At 42.0% G+C, this 17,665-nt stretch overlaps 1 protein-coding gene across 1 annotated transcript in view; it reads left to right on the top strand.

Annotated features, from left to right (window-relative positions):
- Positions 1–17,665, top strand: part of PALS1 (protein associated with LIN7 1, MAGUK p55 family member) — a 132,963-nt gene that overhangs the window by 70,113 nt on the left and 45,185 nt on the right. Inside the window, exon 3 of the mRNA XM_045012440.1 lies at positions 12,433–12,641. Within this exon, the coding sequence (XP_044868375.1) occupies positions 12,433–12,641 (209 nt within the window). The remainder of the gene's footprint in view (positions 1–12,432; positions 12,642–17,665) is intronic.

Here is a 17,665-nt window from a genome sequence, read left to right as displayed (position 1 = left end):
AGCCTTCCCTCGCAGCTGCTGCACACTATACAGAACTTGCCCTTCAATGGCAAAGGCCTGTTCTCTGAAAAAACTGGCCCTAGGCTGCAAAGCCTAAAGGGCAACAGGGTCACTTTCCGCTCTCTCTCGGCATGCACACGCCGGTGCTTCAGCGCCGACCCTTCCGTCCCCAGCCTGACTGCTCTTACCCTGCGCCTAGACAAAGCCAGGACTTTGCCAGCAGGCGTCCCTTACGCGGTCGTAGGCGTCAATCAGGACCCCAAAGGAGCCAAAATTAGGGTCCGTCTAACCGCCAATGGGGCAAAAGCCTACCCATCCTCGTCCCTCTTAGGGACTCCTCTCATGAGTGATTCCTCTTGTAAGAGGTGCGGACGCTCCTCTTCATCGGCGCTATACAGGAGGCACCTAAGGATGAAACCTAATCCCCTAGGCGAAGGGAGGTCTCAGACCTATCCTAGATCTGCGGGACTCAACAAGTTCACGATGCAGATAAGTTCCGCATGGTACCCATGGGGACCGTCATCCCATCCTTGGATCCCGGAGACTGGTATGCCGCCCTCGATATGAAGGGCGCGTATTTTCTCGTCGCCATTTCTCCTCCACAGAGAAGGTACCCCCGGTTTCGGGCCTACCGTCGTTTCCAGAGGGACCACCGAGCCCAAGTTACCAGTCATGTGGGCATCGACACGGACCTATTCCTGTGTCTAGGCCTGATGATCAATAGAAAAATCCACTCTGATTCTCACACAGGGAATAGAATTCATTGGGGCCATCCTGGACTCCAGTCTCACCAGAGCCTGCTTACCTCCGCCTCGGTTGCAGGCGATGGTAACATTTGTACAAGGTCTACGGACCTTCCCAACAACTTTGGCTCGCACTTGCCTAGGTTTCCTGAGTTACATGGCTGTCTGCACGTTGTTTCCAAACATGCCAGGCTTCGCTTCCGTCCACTTCAATCGTGGCTCACCTTGGTGTACCACCCGGGCAGAGATAGCATTCTCATGGTCGTCTCATTCCCCCTGAGCATCCTAGGCTCCCTCGACCGGGAGTCAGCGCCCTCCCTGGTGTATCCAGGGATACTGTTCCATTCACTCCTTGGGGTCCCTCATGACAGACACCCCATCTCTCGGCTGGGTGCTCACCTGGGTCAGTTTCGCACTCACGGCCTTCGGTCGGCTCAAGAGCTGGCCTTCCACATCAATGTCTGAAAGCTGAGAGCAGTCTGCCTTGTATACCAGGCATTTCAGCTGGCGGATCGCCTCAGCAGTTCCTTCCTATCTCACAAGTGGTCGTTTCCTCCGGGCATTTCCATTCCGTTTTTCGGAAGTGGGACTTTCCCCGCATAGCCCTTTTCGCTCTCGCGAGAACGAAAAGAGAGAAAAGTTCTCTTCATTCCAAGGCCTCTCCCCGGGCTCGATCTTGGAGGTGTTTTCTGATGCCGTGGATGAGCCATCGGCTGTACGCTTTCCACCGTTCCCGCTGGTGCACAAGGTCCTGCCAAAACTCCGCAGGGACAGAGCGCACCTGATCATGATCGCTCCAGCGTAACCCAGGCAGCACGGGTACACGAGGTTGCTACCCCTGTCGGTAGCCAACCCTATTTCCCTGCCTCTTTGCCCAGACCCCATAACGCGGGATCGCAGCAAGCTTCACCACCCAGACTTGTAATCCCTGCACGTCACAGCATAGCTGCTGCGTGGCTAAACCGATCCCAGTTGCATTGTTCTGCCTCGGTTCTACAGAATTCTCCTGGGTGGTAGGAAATCTTCCACTCGGTTAACGTATCTGGCAGAGTGGAAGCGTTTCTACTGCTGCTGCGAAACGCACAATGTTTCTCCTGCCAAGGTCCCGATCCAGTCCGTCTTGGACTACCTCTGGTCTCTCAAACAGCAGCACCTGGCGCAATCCTCATTAAGGGCACTCTTGGCAGCCATCTCTCCCTTCCACCCAGCGGAGAGTGGCCGCTCCGTATTCTTACACCTTGTGGTTTCTAGGTTCCTCAAGGGCTTGGAGCGTTATACCCCCCCAGTTGGCCTCCGCCAAAACCTGGGTCTTCGACCTGGTTCTAACCAGTTTTATGATTGCCATTCGAGCCACTGACGACATACTTGCTGACATACCTGTCCTGGAAGACAGTTTTTCCTTGTGGCCTTTCCATAGGCCAGACGAGTCTCCGAGCTTCAGGCGCTCACGATGGACCCACGGTATACTGTGTCTCTCAAGGACAAGGGCAGTTGTGACCACGTCCGGCCTTCCTCCCTAAAGGTGGTGTCAGCCTCTCATATCATCCAAGATATCTCCCTTCCGGTCTTCTTTCTGAAGCCTCACTTATAGCGAGGAGAGCAACAATTGCCCTCCCTAGACGTCCGTAGGGCATCCGCAATCTATATCGAGCGGGCAAAGCCCTTTCGTAACGCCCCCAAATCTTCGTCGTGCTGGCGTGCCGGACGAGGGGCATGCCTGTCTCCTCCTAGAGGATTTCGTCTTCAATGACATCGTGCATCCGCACCTCCTGGGGTTTGGCCCATGTTCCATAGAGCCACCTTACTTCACATTCCACCAGGGCTCAGGCTTCTCTGCTGCCTTCCTGGCTCACGTACCCTTTCAGGGGATGTGTAGTGCAACTACCTGGCCCTCGGTCCACACCTTTGCCTCATTGGCCCAAGAGTCCAGAGATGATGCAGCCTTTGGCTCAGCAGTTTTGTATTCTGCAACATCTAACTCCGACCCCACCACCTATGTAAGGCTTGGGAATCACCTAACTGGAAAGCATAGGAGCAATCACTCGAAGAAGAAAAGACGGTTACTCACTGTTGTAACTGTTGTTCTTCGAGATGTGTTGCTCCTATCCATTCCAGACCCGCCCTCCTTCCCCACTGTCGGAGTAGCCGGCAAGAAGGAACTGAGGGGCGGATGGGTCGGCAGGGGTATATATCCTGCGCCATAGTGGCGCCACTCCAGGGGGCGCTCAGCCGACCCACCGAGTGTTGCTAGGGTAAAAATCTTCCGAAGAGCCGTGCACGCGCGGCGCGCACACCTAACTGGAATGGATAGGAGCAACACATCTCGAAGAACAACAGTTACAACGGTGAGTAACCGTCTTTTATTCAGAATCTTTCATTTTCAAAAGGAGAGCCATGGTGAGCATAAAATAAGATGCATGTGGAGAGGGAAGTAGTATTTGCCCATTGACAATGGAAAATTAGTAGTCAAATTGATTCTTTACCACAGAAGCTCCTTAACTCTTAATTGTATTCAGAGAAAACAGTACACCCCTGAAAAGGTGACTTTGATTAAAGTGACCATATCTTGGTTAGAGGCGCTCTCCCTGTCTCCCAATCAGGTTAGCAAAAACTAGTGTCCGTTTGTTTTTCTCTCTTCTCCTCCACCCCTCTCCCCCAAGTTTCCTGCGTTCTTACTGAACCCTTTCTAGCCCATGACGTGTGGTCACTTATGTGCAGCCAGATACCTCTGGTTCAAATGCTGATGTGCTGAGCTTTTGTAGGCTCTGCATAAGTAATTTTTTTAGCTCTTGCCTGTGTAACTTCCTAATGAAAGTTGTTTTTTTAAATTAGTGGATGGGGGAAAAAAATTTTTTTAGATTGCTGAAATATGTTTTTAGCTTTTAAACTGGAACAATGCAAACATAGTTAACCAGTGATAACTAAAAATAAATTTCATTCCAGAACTTAACTGTTAAACTTTTATATAACTATTTCCTGCCTTCCTTCTGTTGGGCAGAAAGTTTTTGTTTGCATTAAAGGGTTTGTCCGCTACTTCTATTAGTTGTATGTGTTTTCCAAGCCAGAAAGAGTCATTAGGAGTTTGTGGCAATCTAGTATCAGAGGAGTAGCCGTGTTAGTCTGGATCTGTAAAAGCAGCAGAGAGTCTTGTGGCACCTTATAGACTAACAGACGTTTTGGAGCATGAGCTTTCGTGGGTGAATACCCACTTCGTCGGCTCATCAAAGGACTCTTTGCTGCTGTGGCAATCTAGTTCAGGTAAAGATTAACCTTGTGTTTAAAGAAAAAAACGCTTCTGGGACCATCCTAATCATAATAGATTCTTGTCCCTTTAAATCAGGTTCAGAGATTCTCTTACATTTCTTTGTACCACTCTTTCCCTCTTTGCTCATATTTATGAGCAGAGAAAAGAAAATAATCCTGAACATCTACAACTGAGCTATTTCCCCACCAACCCAGGTCGTCATTGTGGCAAAGCCCAAAGGGATGTTGCCACGTTGCACATCAAGTGCTACCTGGATCAATCTCTGGCTAAGTCCTCAAAGTAGTCTTGCTGGATATTCAGGGTATGTCCATCACTGGCAATTTTATAATTTCTTATAACTATAAAGTGGGGGATCCATAGGATACCAGCCTAACTCATTCATATCTTCAAACCCTGCATTGCAGCCATCATTCTTCTAGTAAAGAGATTCCTTTCAGAGCACATTTATTCTTAATTAGATGTAGAGGTTGCTATTGAAGAGTGTAAGGAGACAGAAAATCAGTTGTTCATTCTGCATCATATCTACTGCTAGGTAACTTCTTTGTTTTCTCTTTCTAGCAAGATAAAAAGTCTGTTTCACAGAATGAAATTTTATAAGATTTTCACTTCTATTATCTATTGGTTCAAATTTAAGTTCAGCTTTTGTTAGTTGTGCCATTTGCAACACTCCTGCTGTGAATTGTAGATGTGGGTGGCAAAATGGTGAGCTGATTAAGAGGTTTTGACGATCTTTCATCTTCACACATGGGAACATAGGAGTTTCTCCATATGATTTGGAAAAAAAACTGAGTTGGGTCCTCAATGTGGAGGTACTTTTTTTGGATCTTCAAATTAACGTAAGACTGAGATTGGGCTATGTAAGTTTAAGCAAACTACATTTTAAATTACTACAACCTCCCCACTTCTTTTGCTTTTTGTCATTTGAATCCATTCTAGTTTCTCAGTGAGGTCTCCTTTTTGACATTAGAATTTCCAGAGCACAGAGTAGGGAGACACTGTACAGTAAATAGTTGGATATCAAGAGCATAAATTGCTATTTCTTTGAGATGCAGGCAGGATTTAATTGTAGTGCACTTGATAGATTTTAGTCTGGTGTAGCAATTTGCAGTTTCTGCTTGGAGAAAGGGAGATTAGCTTTAAACTATCTGGATGTTTTTGTCAGAAATGCACATCCATTGGAAGGTATCCCTTATGTAATGTGCTATGGATTTGGAAGCATTTCTTGATTGCAGTACAATGGAAATTTGAATATCTGCCAGTCAATAACCACATATAATAGGAAGAGGCCTATAGTTGTTAGGAAAGTGACAATCCCACACAGTATTCCACTGAGAATTTTGAGAGTCAACAAAGTTTAGAGATGAGCTACCAAAACTTGTTTGGGCACTTCCATGATCTGCGGGCAGTCCATTAATATTTATTATAGGCAAGGCTGGAAGTACTGGCTATTATCAATGTTGCTAGACACTCTCCGTATTTAGACCCTGTTTTCTGTTGCATCTAACTTTGGAAAACTTAAACCATTTGGGCTGAAATTTTTCATGTTGGCTGCCTGCGTCAGGCAGATTTTTAAATTTCAGCCATTTCTGAGAACAGCTGGGGAAAAATAGGTTTTGTCCATGTTAAAAATACATTTGGCAACCTTTTCTTTGAAATCCTCGAAGATTTCTCTGCATTGGAGCAGGGATTTGAAATTTGTCAGGCGGGGTGGCTGTTGTCAGGGTTTTTTTTTGCTGTTCCTGTGAAAATCTGCCCAAATTTGGTTGTTATAAGAAAAATCACAATTCATGCATGCTCAGTAGAGACTTGCTCAAGTTTAACAGCTAAAATCTCTGATTCCATCATTGCTTTGCATGTTCCATTCCCTCCCAGTTCCTGTGTGTGACCAGACTCTGCATATGCCATCCCTAAAGAGTGGCTAAGCATGTTCCAACTCAGGGATGTAGAGGCTCAGAAGGACTTTATCCGGCCCTCAGTGAGGCCAAGCATTGGAACTGGGAGCAGAGAACCTGTCTCTCTTGTGCTCTGAATGAATTCCTTCTCTTTCTCTTCTTCCTCTCCCCCAAGCTAGCACAGGAGGAGGAAGACCTCTAATTAGAATGTAGAGCAGACAAGAGCAGGACCAGCAGGAAAGGAAAGAAGTAGACTGCAACTGGAATCAGGTGGGGAGGGGAGAGGAAGAAGAGATACAGTGACTGAGTTGCAAGGGAGAGACTGGGACTGGCTAGGAAGGAGATTGAGAGCTGGGTCGTGGTTGAGGGCAGGCTGCAACTCATTTGGCTAGGGGACTGGGAGCTTGGGGGGAAGGGGAAGCTCGGAGAGATTGAGCAATAGGCTGGGAGCTGGTGAGAGAAATGGGAAGGGTCATACTGAGATTAGATGAAGAGCTGGGATAGAATTGGTATTCGGTGGGCAAAGAGACTGGGACAGGAACGTGTGAATGACAGATTGTTAATGAGGAGCCCAGTGAGGGTAGAGGAACTGGGAACCAGTTGGTGGGGGGGATCAAATCAGGTTCAAGGAGGAGGAATTTGGGGGCAAGGAGAGTGGGGCACAAGAAGTTGGAGTGGGAGGGAGGGGACTGGGTACATGGAGGGGAAGAGACTGTGAGCCAGGGGAATTTGGACTTTGACAGCTAGGCTGAAAGGGGAATAAACTGGCTGGGCTAGGGGTACTGGGACTATGATGAACCTGCGGAGGAGTGGCGATTAGGACTGGGACAAGGATCTGGGGCAGAAAAGAGAGAGGACTGGGACCAGTTAGATGAAATGGGGGAGAGGGGTCAGAGTTGGAGGAAACAGGCAGAAGAGTTTGTGCCCACAAGAGCACACTTACTTCTAGTGACTGGAATGGAACCCAAGCTTCCTAAGTCTCACTATTCTTCTGGTGTCATCAAATGTTTGTGAAATCCTCTGGTTAAGTGTGTCTCGTCTCATTCTAGCACTCGTCCACTAGAGCAATGTTTCTCAATGACCAGTCCATGGACTAGCAAAGACAGCAAGCCAGTCCCTGGTATCAAAAAGGTTGAGAAATATTGCACTAGAGCACTAGGATACCATAGTGATAAGTGCTCTAGAAAAGCAGGGTTTGAATTGTGTTCAGTAAATAAGGCCTCGGACCAGACATTGAAGAGGATAAAACAAAGTATTGATTAGTTACTCATTAATTGAGCACAGTCTTGTGCACCTGAAAGAGGTGGAGTCTTGTGGAAAAAAGTGTGATCATATTATTAAAGACTGTCAGAATGTACACACAGAAAAGGGCTGAATCAAGGTTGCATAAGCAACTATTTCAGCCGGATTTTAAGGAATGACAACATGTTAGTAGTTTTATATGATTAATACCCAGTTTAGGATGACATTGAGTTCACAGGTCAAATCTGAGGTGCTACTGCAAATCTAAGGAAAACTGAGTTTGTTTAAATGGTGTAACCTTCAACTCTGTAATAGTCCATGAGGAATCATATTCAACCACTAATACAGCTAGAATCTCCAAGTTGTAATATAATGGAAAAGACAAGAAAGTAACCAACAAAAGGGCTCTACAACAATTATACTGTCCTTTCTTAGGGCTTTGTTAACTTGTATGCATGTCTTTCCTCCCCCACCCCCCCGCATTCTGGATTCATCTAACAACTGATACTTTTGCTGAACATCAAAATAAGACTGTCTCATTCTGAAGCTTAGTGGGTGGGAAAAAAAGCTAGTTTAAGAATACATTTAAAAAAAAAATCAGATATGATGGGGGAGTGTGGGAGTCCATTATGAACAGTTCAGCTCTTTTGTTGAAAACATACTGAATGCCTGCCTTTCAGAGGCCATCATGCTAATTTTAATAATAAACAGCTTCAGTTGCCATGAGGTTCATAGTCAATGATTTTAAAACAGCAACAAAAAAGAATTAGATATGTTTGAGAACTGCTGCTGTAGTTTTAAAACTTTAGCAACCTGAGGACCCACGTCTTTATTTAAATTTTTTTGCGGCTCCCCAAGTCCCTACTGCCGCTCCACCCCTGACCCTCCTTTTCCCCGCCTCTTCCATCCCCCATGCGCACCCTGTCCCCACTCTTCCCCCTCCCTCCCATCGCTGCCTCGATGCCGCTGAACAGCTGTTCCCCGGCATGCAGAAGGCACTGGAGAGAGGGGAAGGAGTTGATCAAGGTCTGCGGACCCCAGTTTGAGAAACACTGAACTACAGTATTACTTCATGTCTGGTAATCTGCCAAAAATGCTACATTAGCTGCTTGGCCTCTTCCTGACTCAACTCTTGTTGTCCAGGAGTGGGTCACTGTCATGTAATTCTTACAGAAGTATTACCAAAATCCTTAAATGATTATTATGACTGATTTTAGTCAGGGTTAATATACAAGAAAATATTAAACTGTTATTCAGTGACTAAAAATCTATAAGAACAGTGGATCAGTATTTTATAGGCTTTTTTTAAAACCCTAATGAAACTCTGAACAAGTGCTGGGCACAAATAGCAATGCTGGCCCAATAAATATAAACAGTCCTCATTTTTCATTGTTGAAAAGAATTCGTTTTATACTCTAATGCCTTTTTAGTACCAGGTGACATTCAGAGATTTAAGCAAGAGAATATATTTGGATTTTAACATATTCTGATTAGAAAGCACCATAGCTGTTTCTTAACCCAGATGTCTAGGTACTGCAGAGGATTAATGAGAACTTGAGATCCCAAAAAAAATGAAATAAATTAATCTATTGACATAAACAATTTGCATAGATTAGAAATACATGTCTCAGTTAATATCGTGGCTCCTATCCATATTGTATTTTTGAGGTATATGCAGTATTTAACCTATATTTAAAATAACAAATGACAGCTATTATTTCCTTTCCCTCCTTTTCTAATCTGCTAACATGTCAAACTGCAACAGGAATCCTCCCCTGCAATTGCGTATTTCTTTTCTCCTGCCAGGCTTTTGATTAATACACACATTACATAGTGCTCAGACATTTTCCCTGCCATTTCTTAAACCAGCAGGAAAGGCTGCAACTTTTCTCATAAACGGGGAATAAAACAAGGAGTATTTGGGTGGAGAAATAGTCTTTGATATATAATGGACCTGCAGTTTCAAAAAGAAGCCTCACTTTCTCTGTGAGTAGAGATGGTTTACCTTTCTTTAAGTAGTAGTAACTTTTTTGTCTTAAGGAAAATATTTATAATTGAAAAATGTTCAAAGGTGGGAGTGGATATAATAGACTGATTTCTCATTGGCGAGTAGTGGGGAATGAACTGGATCTTATTAGGTATACTGTACACAGATGTATCCCTTAATCTAATATTTTCCCAGACTCATATTTCTGAATCCTAGTTTCCAGTAAGATCATTATAGATTTTTATGTATATGACTGAAATACTTATTAATTGGGTAACTTGGTATGTATAGGCATCTATCTTTTAAAAGTGCCTGCCCTGTGGGAATACCTAATTCCACTCCCATTCCTCCTTTATCTGCCCATGAAGTCTCTTCCCACCATTTCCTTGCTGTTCCATGTTATTTTTGTGTGTCTCACAGATAGAATAGAACTCTGGCCTTTAACATATGTGCACGATCAGTGCAAAATAACTGCCGAAGGAGGAGAGTGTGATGGACACATGGGGTGCAAGACTTTGTAGGAAGAAAAAGGGGAGATGGAAACAGTCAACTGTTTCTGGAGTGGGTGAGGGAATGTAAAAGTAGCCAGGAAGTGGGCAGATGTGGGTACAGCTGTGGCCTGTATAGAGGGAGAATTTTGGGGTTTGTAAAGAGAAAAGGAACATTTAGAGAGAATAAATAGAAGTGGGAGGAAAAGTACATAATAGACAAGGAGAGTGAATGGAGAGTAATGGAACAAAGTAAACTTGAAAGAGAAAGATATACCGTGTTTAGGTTACATTTAGTGTATTTGTCTGGTTAGTGTCCCACTGGCAGAATGTAAGTCAGATTGCTGAATATAATTAGGAATGTAACAAGGCTAATAGGACAGATATTTCTAAAAAATTGCATGCTATAGCACCTGAATTTTTCACTTTTCTGTGAGAGTCCAAATTTTTTAGTTCTTCAGAACCAGTCACCATTTTGGTGATCTACATCCCTCACTTTACAAGAGGTTTGCCATTTGACAGTGCTCTGTTGGTGAATACTCTTGCCAGCTGATCTGGATGGAAAAGTAAAGAACAAACTTTAGGTACCACTCTGGGACTGGGGATCAGGAGCATGGTTTTTTACATAGCTGCATCTATAGTTTTCTGCTGAGACACTGATTACCTTAGGATACCTTATTCCAATATGCATTTGGCCTTGTGTATGAAATATCCAGTAATACTATAACCCACCTGTACTCCATGGTCTCTCTCATGGGGATGAGACTGGACAGCTGGTGCTGGACTCCTGTGCAGCTGCTGCAGCATGCCCCTTCCCCAATTTCCCTGATGGTAAAGGGGACACTAGGGTCATGAAAAAGGATAAAATGGTGACATTACAATCAGAGTCTTTGATCTGTGCTTTGCAAAAAAGTTCCCCTTCCTCCAGGGATCTGCCTTTGCCTAATCCTAGACACTGTTCCTCAAGGTCCAAAGGTACAACAGCATGCCTCGGTTTCACATGGAGGACAGTTGCCTACATCTCCCCCAAAACACCTTCATCCAGGTCTACTGCCTCCACTCCATACTCAGTGTCACTCATCTCCTTCCTCAGTGGTCTGACTAAACAAAATAGACAATCACTGCAGCTCTACAAGACTTCAGAGGAGCATTAGAAAAGCGACAAATTTAATTCCAACCCTTATGCAAGGCATTTCCCTGTTCTATCGTCCTCTAATGCTAGAATAACTCACCCCTTCCACCCCAGAAATATCTTATCTTTCTCTGGTTCTGTGATGGATAAACACTCTAAGCAGCACACAGTGCCAGATGCTTTCTATAGCCTACAAGAGGGACTTCAACCCAGAATCCTCATCAGAATTTATGATGAAAAGGGCTTTTAAAGCCTTTAGAGAGAGCAGAAACTACCACTTTAGAAAGATGATTGAGCAATGGGCACATCTTATGAGCAAAAATATAAATATGCATGCACACATTGATGCCCAAGACCGTACTTACCAGATTGGGATCTGCCCTTCAGAGACTTATCAGGAGCACCAAGAGTTGTAAAGTTAGAACACCCCAGAGGATGAAGAAATGCATGAGGCAGGGGATGACCAATGGGGAATAGTCAGAAATTCCCTGATCCTCAATCTCAAAAGAGAGAAGGCGTCTTCCACAGAGGCTTTTATAGTCTTAATCTGCCTTCATGTGGTTCAAATGCTATTCAGATTACTCTTAGTTTAACCTGTGTTCAATATAGAATACTGCATTGTCACCTTCTTATTTATCCTTCTTCCAACTTCAGTCCTCAACTGCCTGCTAGAGAAAGTTGTTCTACGGGATTGGTTCCATTTTCGTTTGTAACACAGCTAATTAACTTTTTATAGTCACTCAAAATGAAAACATTAAGATTAGTTTTAAATACTGTATATTGAAATATCACACTATTGCAACAGTCCTAAAATTCTACTTTCTGCTAAGAAATCTAAGGCCTTTTAAACTCTCCCCAAAAAGCAAATGTAGTAAAGTATAAAAATGCAATACTAAAAGTTATTAAACCCTTTTAAAAATGTATGTTCCAAATAGAATTCAAAACCTAATAGGTAAAGTGACTTGTAGTCTGAATTTTCCTACTCTGACACACTAAAAACATACAGAATTCGGTATGGTAAGAGGGTTTTTTTTGTGCTTTTTCCTCTTCTCTCCCCCCCGCCCCTCCAACCTTTACGTTCAGAATTGCTCAATATAATTTTTAATTTAGCTCTTTCTTGTCAGAAATAAACTCTATAAAGAGGAAATGGCACATATATACCTAATACAAAAATAAAGCTTTTAATGCAAATATTGTGAATGTGTGAAGAAGATTGTATTTGAAATAGAGAACCCTATTTATGAATATTCAATAAAGCATCTAGATTAGTTTCGCAAAGCTGCTAACTTTTTCATATTGTAAAATATTCCCATCTTTCACAATCTGTTATTAATGGGTTTTGATTATCACACCCTTTTATAGCAACCCGTTATTTTGGAGAAGCTAAAGAATGTGAGGAATGAATTGCTGCTGTGATCTGGAACTTATCTGCAAAGATTTTAATTGGCTTTTTTATTGCTCCTAATTACATTGATTTTTCCTTTTTCTTTAGTTATGATCTGCTCTTCAGTGTGAGGTTTATTATTAGTGGACTAAATAACGAACAGTTGTGCATGCATCATTGCTCATTCAGTCAAGGTTGAACTGCTGTCTTTTGTACAAATCTTAGAAGTTTAGAATGTGCATAACATAATAATAAGCTTAACCTAATTTTCTCATCTTTTTTTTGCCCCCCCTGCCCAGAAGTGGAAGAACTGTTAGCTTCTCTTAAACATATCCAACACACTTTGGTAGACCCCCAGAGCCAAGAGGATATCTCTCTCATTTTACAACTTGTCCAAAATACTGATTTTCAGAATGCATTTAAGATACACAATGCTGTCACAGTGCACATGAACAAAGCCAGCCCTCCGTATCCTCTTATCTCCAATGCGCAAGAGCTAGCACAAGAGGTATGTATAGTATACATCTCCGTGATATATTTTATAACTTGTAATTTGTATCATTGGAAATATATTCAGTTTTATCTGTGTATATCAAGCTTGTCTGAGTTATTAGTAATCAAAGTTGAAATAAAATGAATCTTAATATATGAATAGTCACTGATTACTGCATCCATTTTTTCCAGTATTAAGCATTACATCCAGGAATGAAATACCTTTAAACTTTGAGATAATAGCTCAGTTTTTCATAGTAAGAAATTTAACAGCAAAAAAAGAACAGTACTTAAGTGCAAAATATTACACCATTTAAGTGCAATAAAAGGAAGGGTGCTACAGCAATAATGGGGACATTTTTCACAGTGCGTCATATCAGTAGATATTGTTCACTTACAGTGGATTTGGCATTCTTCTGAGTTTTGAACAGTACTTTGAGGATACCCCTGAAAGTGGATGAAAATGAAATTCCTGAAGAAAGTAAACTTAACTATATTTAAAGTTCTTTAACTGTTCCAATCCTTAGGTGTTTGCATCTTGGGACTAAAGATTCTGTTGTGTATATAACTCAGTAGTTAAGTGTTGCTTAGTCATCTGGATTGGTGATATTGTCTATGCCTACCTTAACTACTGATTTAAAAATGTCACTTAAAATCAAGATGATTATTTTATCCTAATAGATCCCAGGTATCACAGGAGAAATGGGGTTGCAAAGTTCCTATGGCTATCAGTCACCAAATAGCTTTCATTTCAAGGCATGGTCAGAAAGAGAGGCTTCCTGAAAACTTGGTTGAAAGCTGCTTAGACTCCTAATTTAGTTTAAGAATGTAGGACAGTTTTGAGTTATTCTTATGCTAAAAGCCCAGTACATGAATTTAAAAGGGGTGGTATGTATATTTGTTCCCTGCTTCTTTAGATCCTGGGGCTGCCAGGGACCAGGTCAGCCCCCAGCACTGGTTAGAGCAGGTTGTTCCCCTCCTTCACCTTCTGATTTTGTAATGACCAGGGAATACTCAGGACATAAAACTTTTACTGGTCATATCCCTTCCCACCCCTGGTACACCCCCCAGGTATCCCAAAATAGTCCCTGTGATCAGGTCTCTGCCAATTCTGCAATCCTTCTGTTCTGGGCAAAGAGTATTTATCTGTAGACAAAAGAAATATTGTACAAAATAAGCAAGACTGAATTTATTGTGCTTGGAGAAAATAGAATATATTACATTCATTTGTTAGAAGTCCTTGCATTAATGAAATAATTTTGGCTGTCATTAAGGGGCCTCATTGAGAAGAAAGGATTTTTGCTAGCAGGATCTATTAAAGGTCAGAACCAAGAGACTGGAAAAATGCATATTGAGCCAATAAATGAATACTGCAATTGATTGCAACAAACTTCCAACTCCATCACAGAGTTATTTAAATTTTGAGAGCCATGTACCCCAGTCACCATGTTTACCAAGTCATACCATTTAGGAACAAGTGAGCACCTGATATTTCTTTGGGATTTTTAAAGTAACTCTCAAACTGCACTTGAACAGCAGTCTAGTTTAATTTTTGACACTTTTTTTCTAGTTTTAGAAATCATATAGAATTGTAAGACTGGAAGGGACCTTGAAAGGTCATCTAGTTCAGTCCCCTGCTAACAGGATTTGTTAAAGGTCAGATAGACCCAGCAGACTGGAAAAATGCAGATTTTCATAAGGTTTGTTTTTTGTTTTTGTTTTTTCCTATGATCCAATTAACTACAACTTTTGGGTGTGAATCTTTCGCTCTTGGCCACAGGTGAATTACTTTTGAGTTATTCTTATGCTAAAAGCCCAGTACATGAATTTAAAAGGGGTGGTATGTATATTTGTTCCCTGCTTCTTTAGATCCTGGGGCTGCCAGGGACCAGGTCAGCCCCCAGCACTGGTTAGAGCAGGTTGTTCCCCTCCTTCACCTTCTGATTTTGTAATGACCAGGGAATACTCAGGACATAAAACTTTTACTGGTCATATCCCTTCCCACCCCTGGTACACCCCCCAGGTATCCCAAAATAGTCCCTGTGATCAGGTCTCTGCCAATTCTGCAATCCTTCTGTTCTGGGCAAAGAGTATTTATCTGTAGACAAAAGAAATATTGTACAAAATAAGCAAGACTGAATTTATTGTGCTTGGAGAAAATAGAATATATTACATTCATTTGTTAGAAGTCCTTGCATTAATGAAATAATTTTGGCTGTCATTAAGGGGCCTCATTGAGAAGAAAGGATTTTTGCTAGCAGGATCTATTAAAGGTCAGAACCAAGAGACTGGAAAAATGCATATTGAGCCAATAAATGAATACTGCAATTGATTGCAACAAACTTCCAACTCCATCACAGAGTTATTTAAATTTTGAGAGCCATGTACCCCAGTCACCATGTTTACCAAGTCATACCATTTAGGAACAAGTGAGCACCTGATATTTCTTTGGGATTTTTAAAGTAACTCTCAAACTGCACTTGAACAGCAGTCTAGTTTAATTTTTGACACTTTTTTTCTAGGTTTAGAAATCATATAGAATTGTAAGACTGGAAGGGACCTTGAAAGGTCATCTAGTTCAGTCCCCTGCTAACAGGATTTGTTAAAGGTCAGATAGACCCAGCAGACTGGAAAAATGCAGATTTTCATAAGGTTTGTTTTTTGTTTTTGTTTTTTCCTATGATCCAATTAACTACAACTTTTGGGTGTGAATCTTTCGCTCTTGGCCACAGGTGAATTACTTGCATTTTTTGAGAGTATAGGACATTCATATTTTTTGTTCACAAATAATTTGAACACAAACTTTAAACCATTTTAGCCATAAAGATATGGCTAGTCTTTTAGGAGCTGCTTAGTAATTTTCTTTCTCTTCCCCATCCTTTTACTTAGCTTTACAGCATGGATGCTGGTTTGATCTCCATCCTCTAATGTTCGTATCTTCACTGCTTGAAAACTGGGTACAAACAGCTTTGGCATCCAGGTGTCTCCGCACCCCCTGTCTCCTTCTCTGTAAGAGCCTGGCTTGTTGAGGGAAAGCTAAGTGTGCCTTATCCATAAGCGCCACCAAATAGGCCTCAGCTTCATGAGCTGTGGGAGACAGTGCTAGAAGATGAGTGGAAAACCATTTTTCAGAAGAAAGTGGAGAAGGTGCCTGATTTTTGGGGACCTCTTCCAAATATTAATTGCAGGACATATATGTCTGCAATTCCAACTAAGAAGCCACATAGAAGCCAGTATTTGTGATGATATGCAAGGACCTGTGGATGTGTCCGTAGGAAAGAAACCTGTCCTCAAATTGAGGTTCCTGTTCTTCCCTTCAAGGAATCCAAACTGTTTGGAGATGCTCTTTATTCAGCCCTAATGCAGTTTCTGGGAAGAAAACCTCCTTTCCAGCTCTTGTTTTACTGTCTTGCAAGCCAAAACCTTCTTCCACATCCTTAATGGGAGAGTCACAGAGCCCTCTTAATGCAGGAAAACTTGTGTAAGCTCACCCTTCATAGTGCCATTCTCCCACTTCCCTCCTTCCCTGTTTTAAGTCCAACTTGAAACCTTTAAGGACCAGAAAAAATTGGGCAGAGCCAGTTCTGATTCTTTTTGGAGTGGGAGAAGAACATAAATGTGCAACTCCATTGTTCCGGAGGTTAGGTTTTTGTATGTCTAACAAAAGGAGGTTGCAATTTATAGAGTTCGGGCTGCACAACTTAGAATTGTAGCAGCTGTGTGTGAATGTGCATTTTTTTTTTAAAGAAAACACACAAGTAAAAAAACAAAACGTATATTAATTCATTGTTAGTCACAAATTTGAAATAGAAAAAAGGTCAAGAAATTGATCTGACACTCCTATTTTATCTGCCACATTGTACATATTTTGGATTACTCTTTAAGCAGTTGAATGTATAGTTTAACATACAGTATAGGCAATGTGGGTGAACTAAAATTGCTGTAAGAATTTTTAGTGCTTCTTCACTCTTATTTTAAATTTGCAAAATTTGTAATGGATTATTGGCTTTATCTTTAGAATTTCTTTACATAGTTGTACTATGCTAGTTTTAGCAGTTCAACTGGAGTGTTTGTGGGAGCACATATGTAATTCTGATAAGCAGGCAGCAAAAACTTATGATTTATCTGTTTTTCTAGACACCTTACTTTAATTAAAAGGCTGAGTAAAGCATGCAGACTTAAGGAATTTGTCTGGAGATTAACTCCCTAAAATAATTTGGTGCACTCTGACTCTTGAATAAAAATAGTGTTAATCAAATGTCATTACATTGATTTTAAAATCAGTTGAACTTGATAACAATGGGAGCCAGGATTAGGGGAACATGGTCTAAATGTTGATGCTGTAACAGCGTTTGATACGACATTCAATACAGTTCATAATTTTTGGCATAGAAGAGCACCTAAAAAAGAACATGAGGAAGAACTCTCTCTCTAAACCTGGACTAATTAAACTTAATTTGATCCTGTTTATATGGGATGAATTCTAAATGTTTCAAAAATTTAAAAGTTTTAATTTTTTGCAAGACCAAATATATGTAAACAATGAAATTAGACCAATATTTTTAATGGTCTTAACTGAACACTTACTACTTATGTATAGGGCTCCTTGTTTGTCATAGAGTTTTGCAGAAGTCATGAGTTCCATGACTTTCTGCTACCTCTGTGACTTCTGCGGGGGCGAGGTGTGGCTGACTCCAGGGCCGCCCAAGCATCTGGCTCTGGGACCACCTGCTAAGGTGGCCCCAGGGAAACCCACATTTGGGTGCTGCTGGGGCAGCCCCAGACAGCTGGCGCCCAGGACCATCTGAGCAGTGGTCCCAGGGTGGCTGGTGTATCCACTGCCACTGCCGCGCCCCCCCCCCCCCAGTAGTGGTTCCCGGGCGACCCCTGGTGATGGTGGTGCTGTGAATTTTTGTTCATTGTCCTGTCCATGACTTTTACTAAAAATACCCGTGACTAAATCATAGCCTTACTTATGCATACATCCTATTTTAAATAAGATTACATTAATATGGAAGTTAAGATTAAAACTGAGTTGCT

The sequence above is a fragment of the Mauremys mutica genome, chromosome 4 (assembly GCF_020497125.1).
Source record: "Mauremys mutica isolate MM-2020 ecotype Southern chromosome 4, ASM2049712v1, whole genome shotgun sequence".
In the NCBI taxonomy this organism is placed as follows: Eukaryota; Metazoa; Chordata; order Testudines; family Geoemydidae; genus Mauremys; species Mauremys mutica.
The sequence above is the reverse complement of the archived record's forward strand: the minus strand, read 5'-3'. Positions and strand labels throughout refer to the sequence as shown.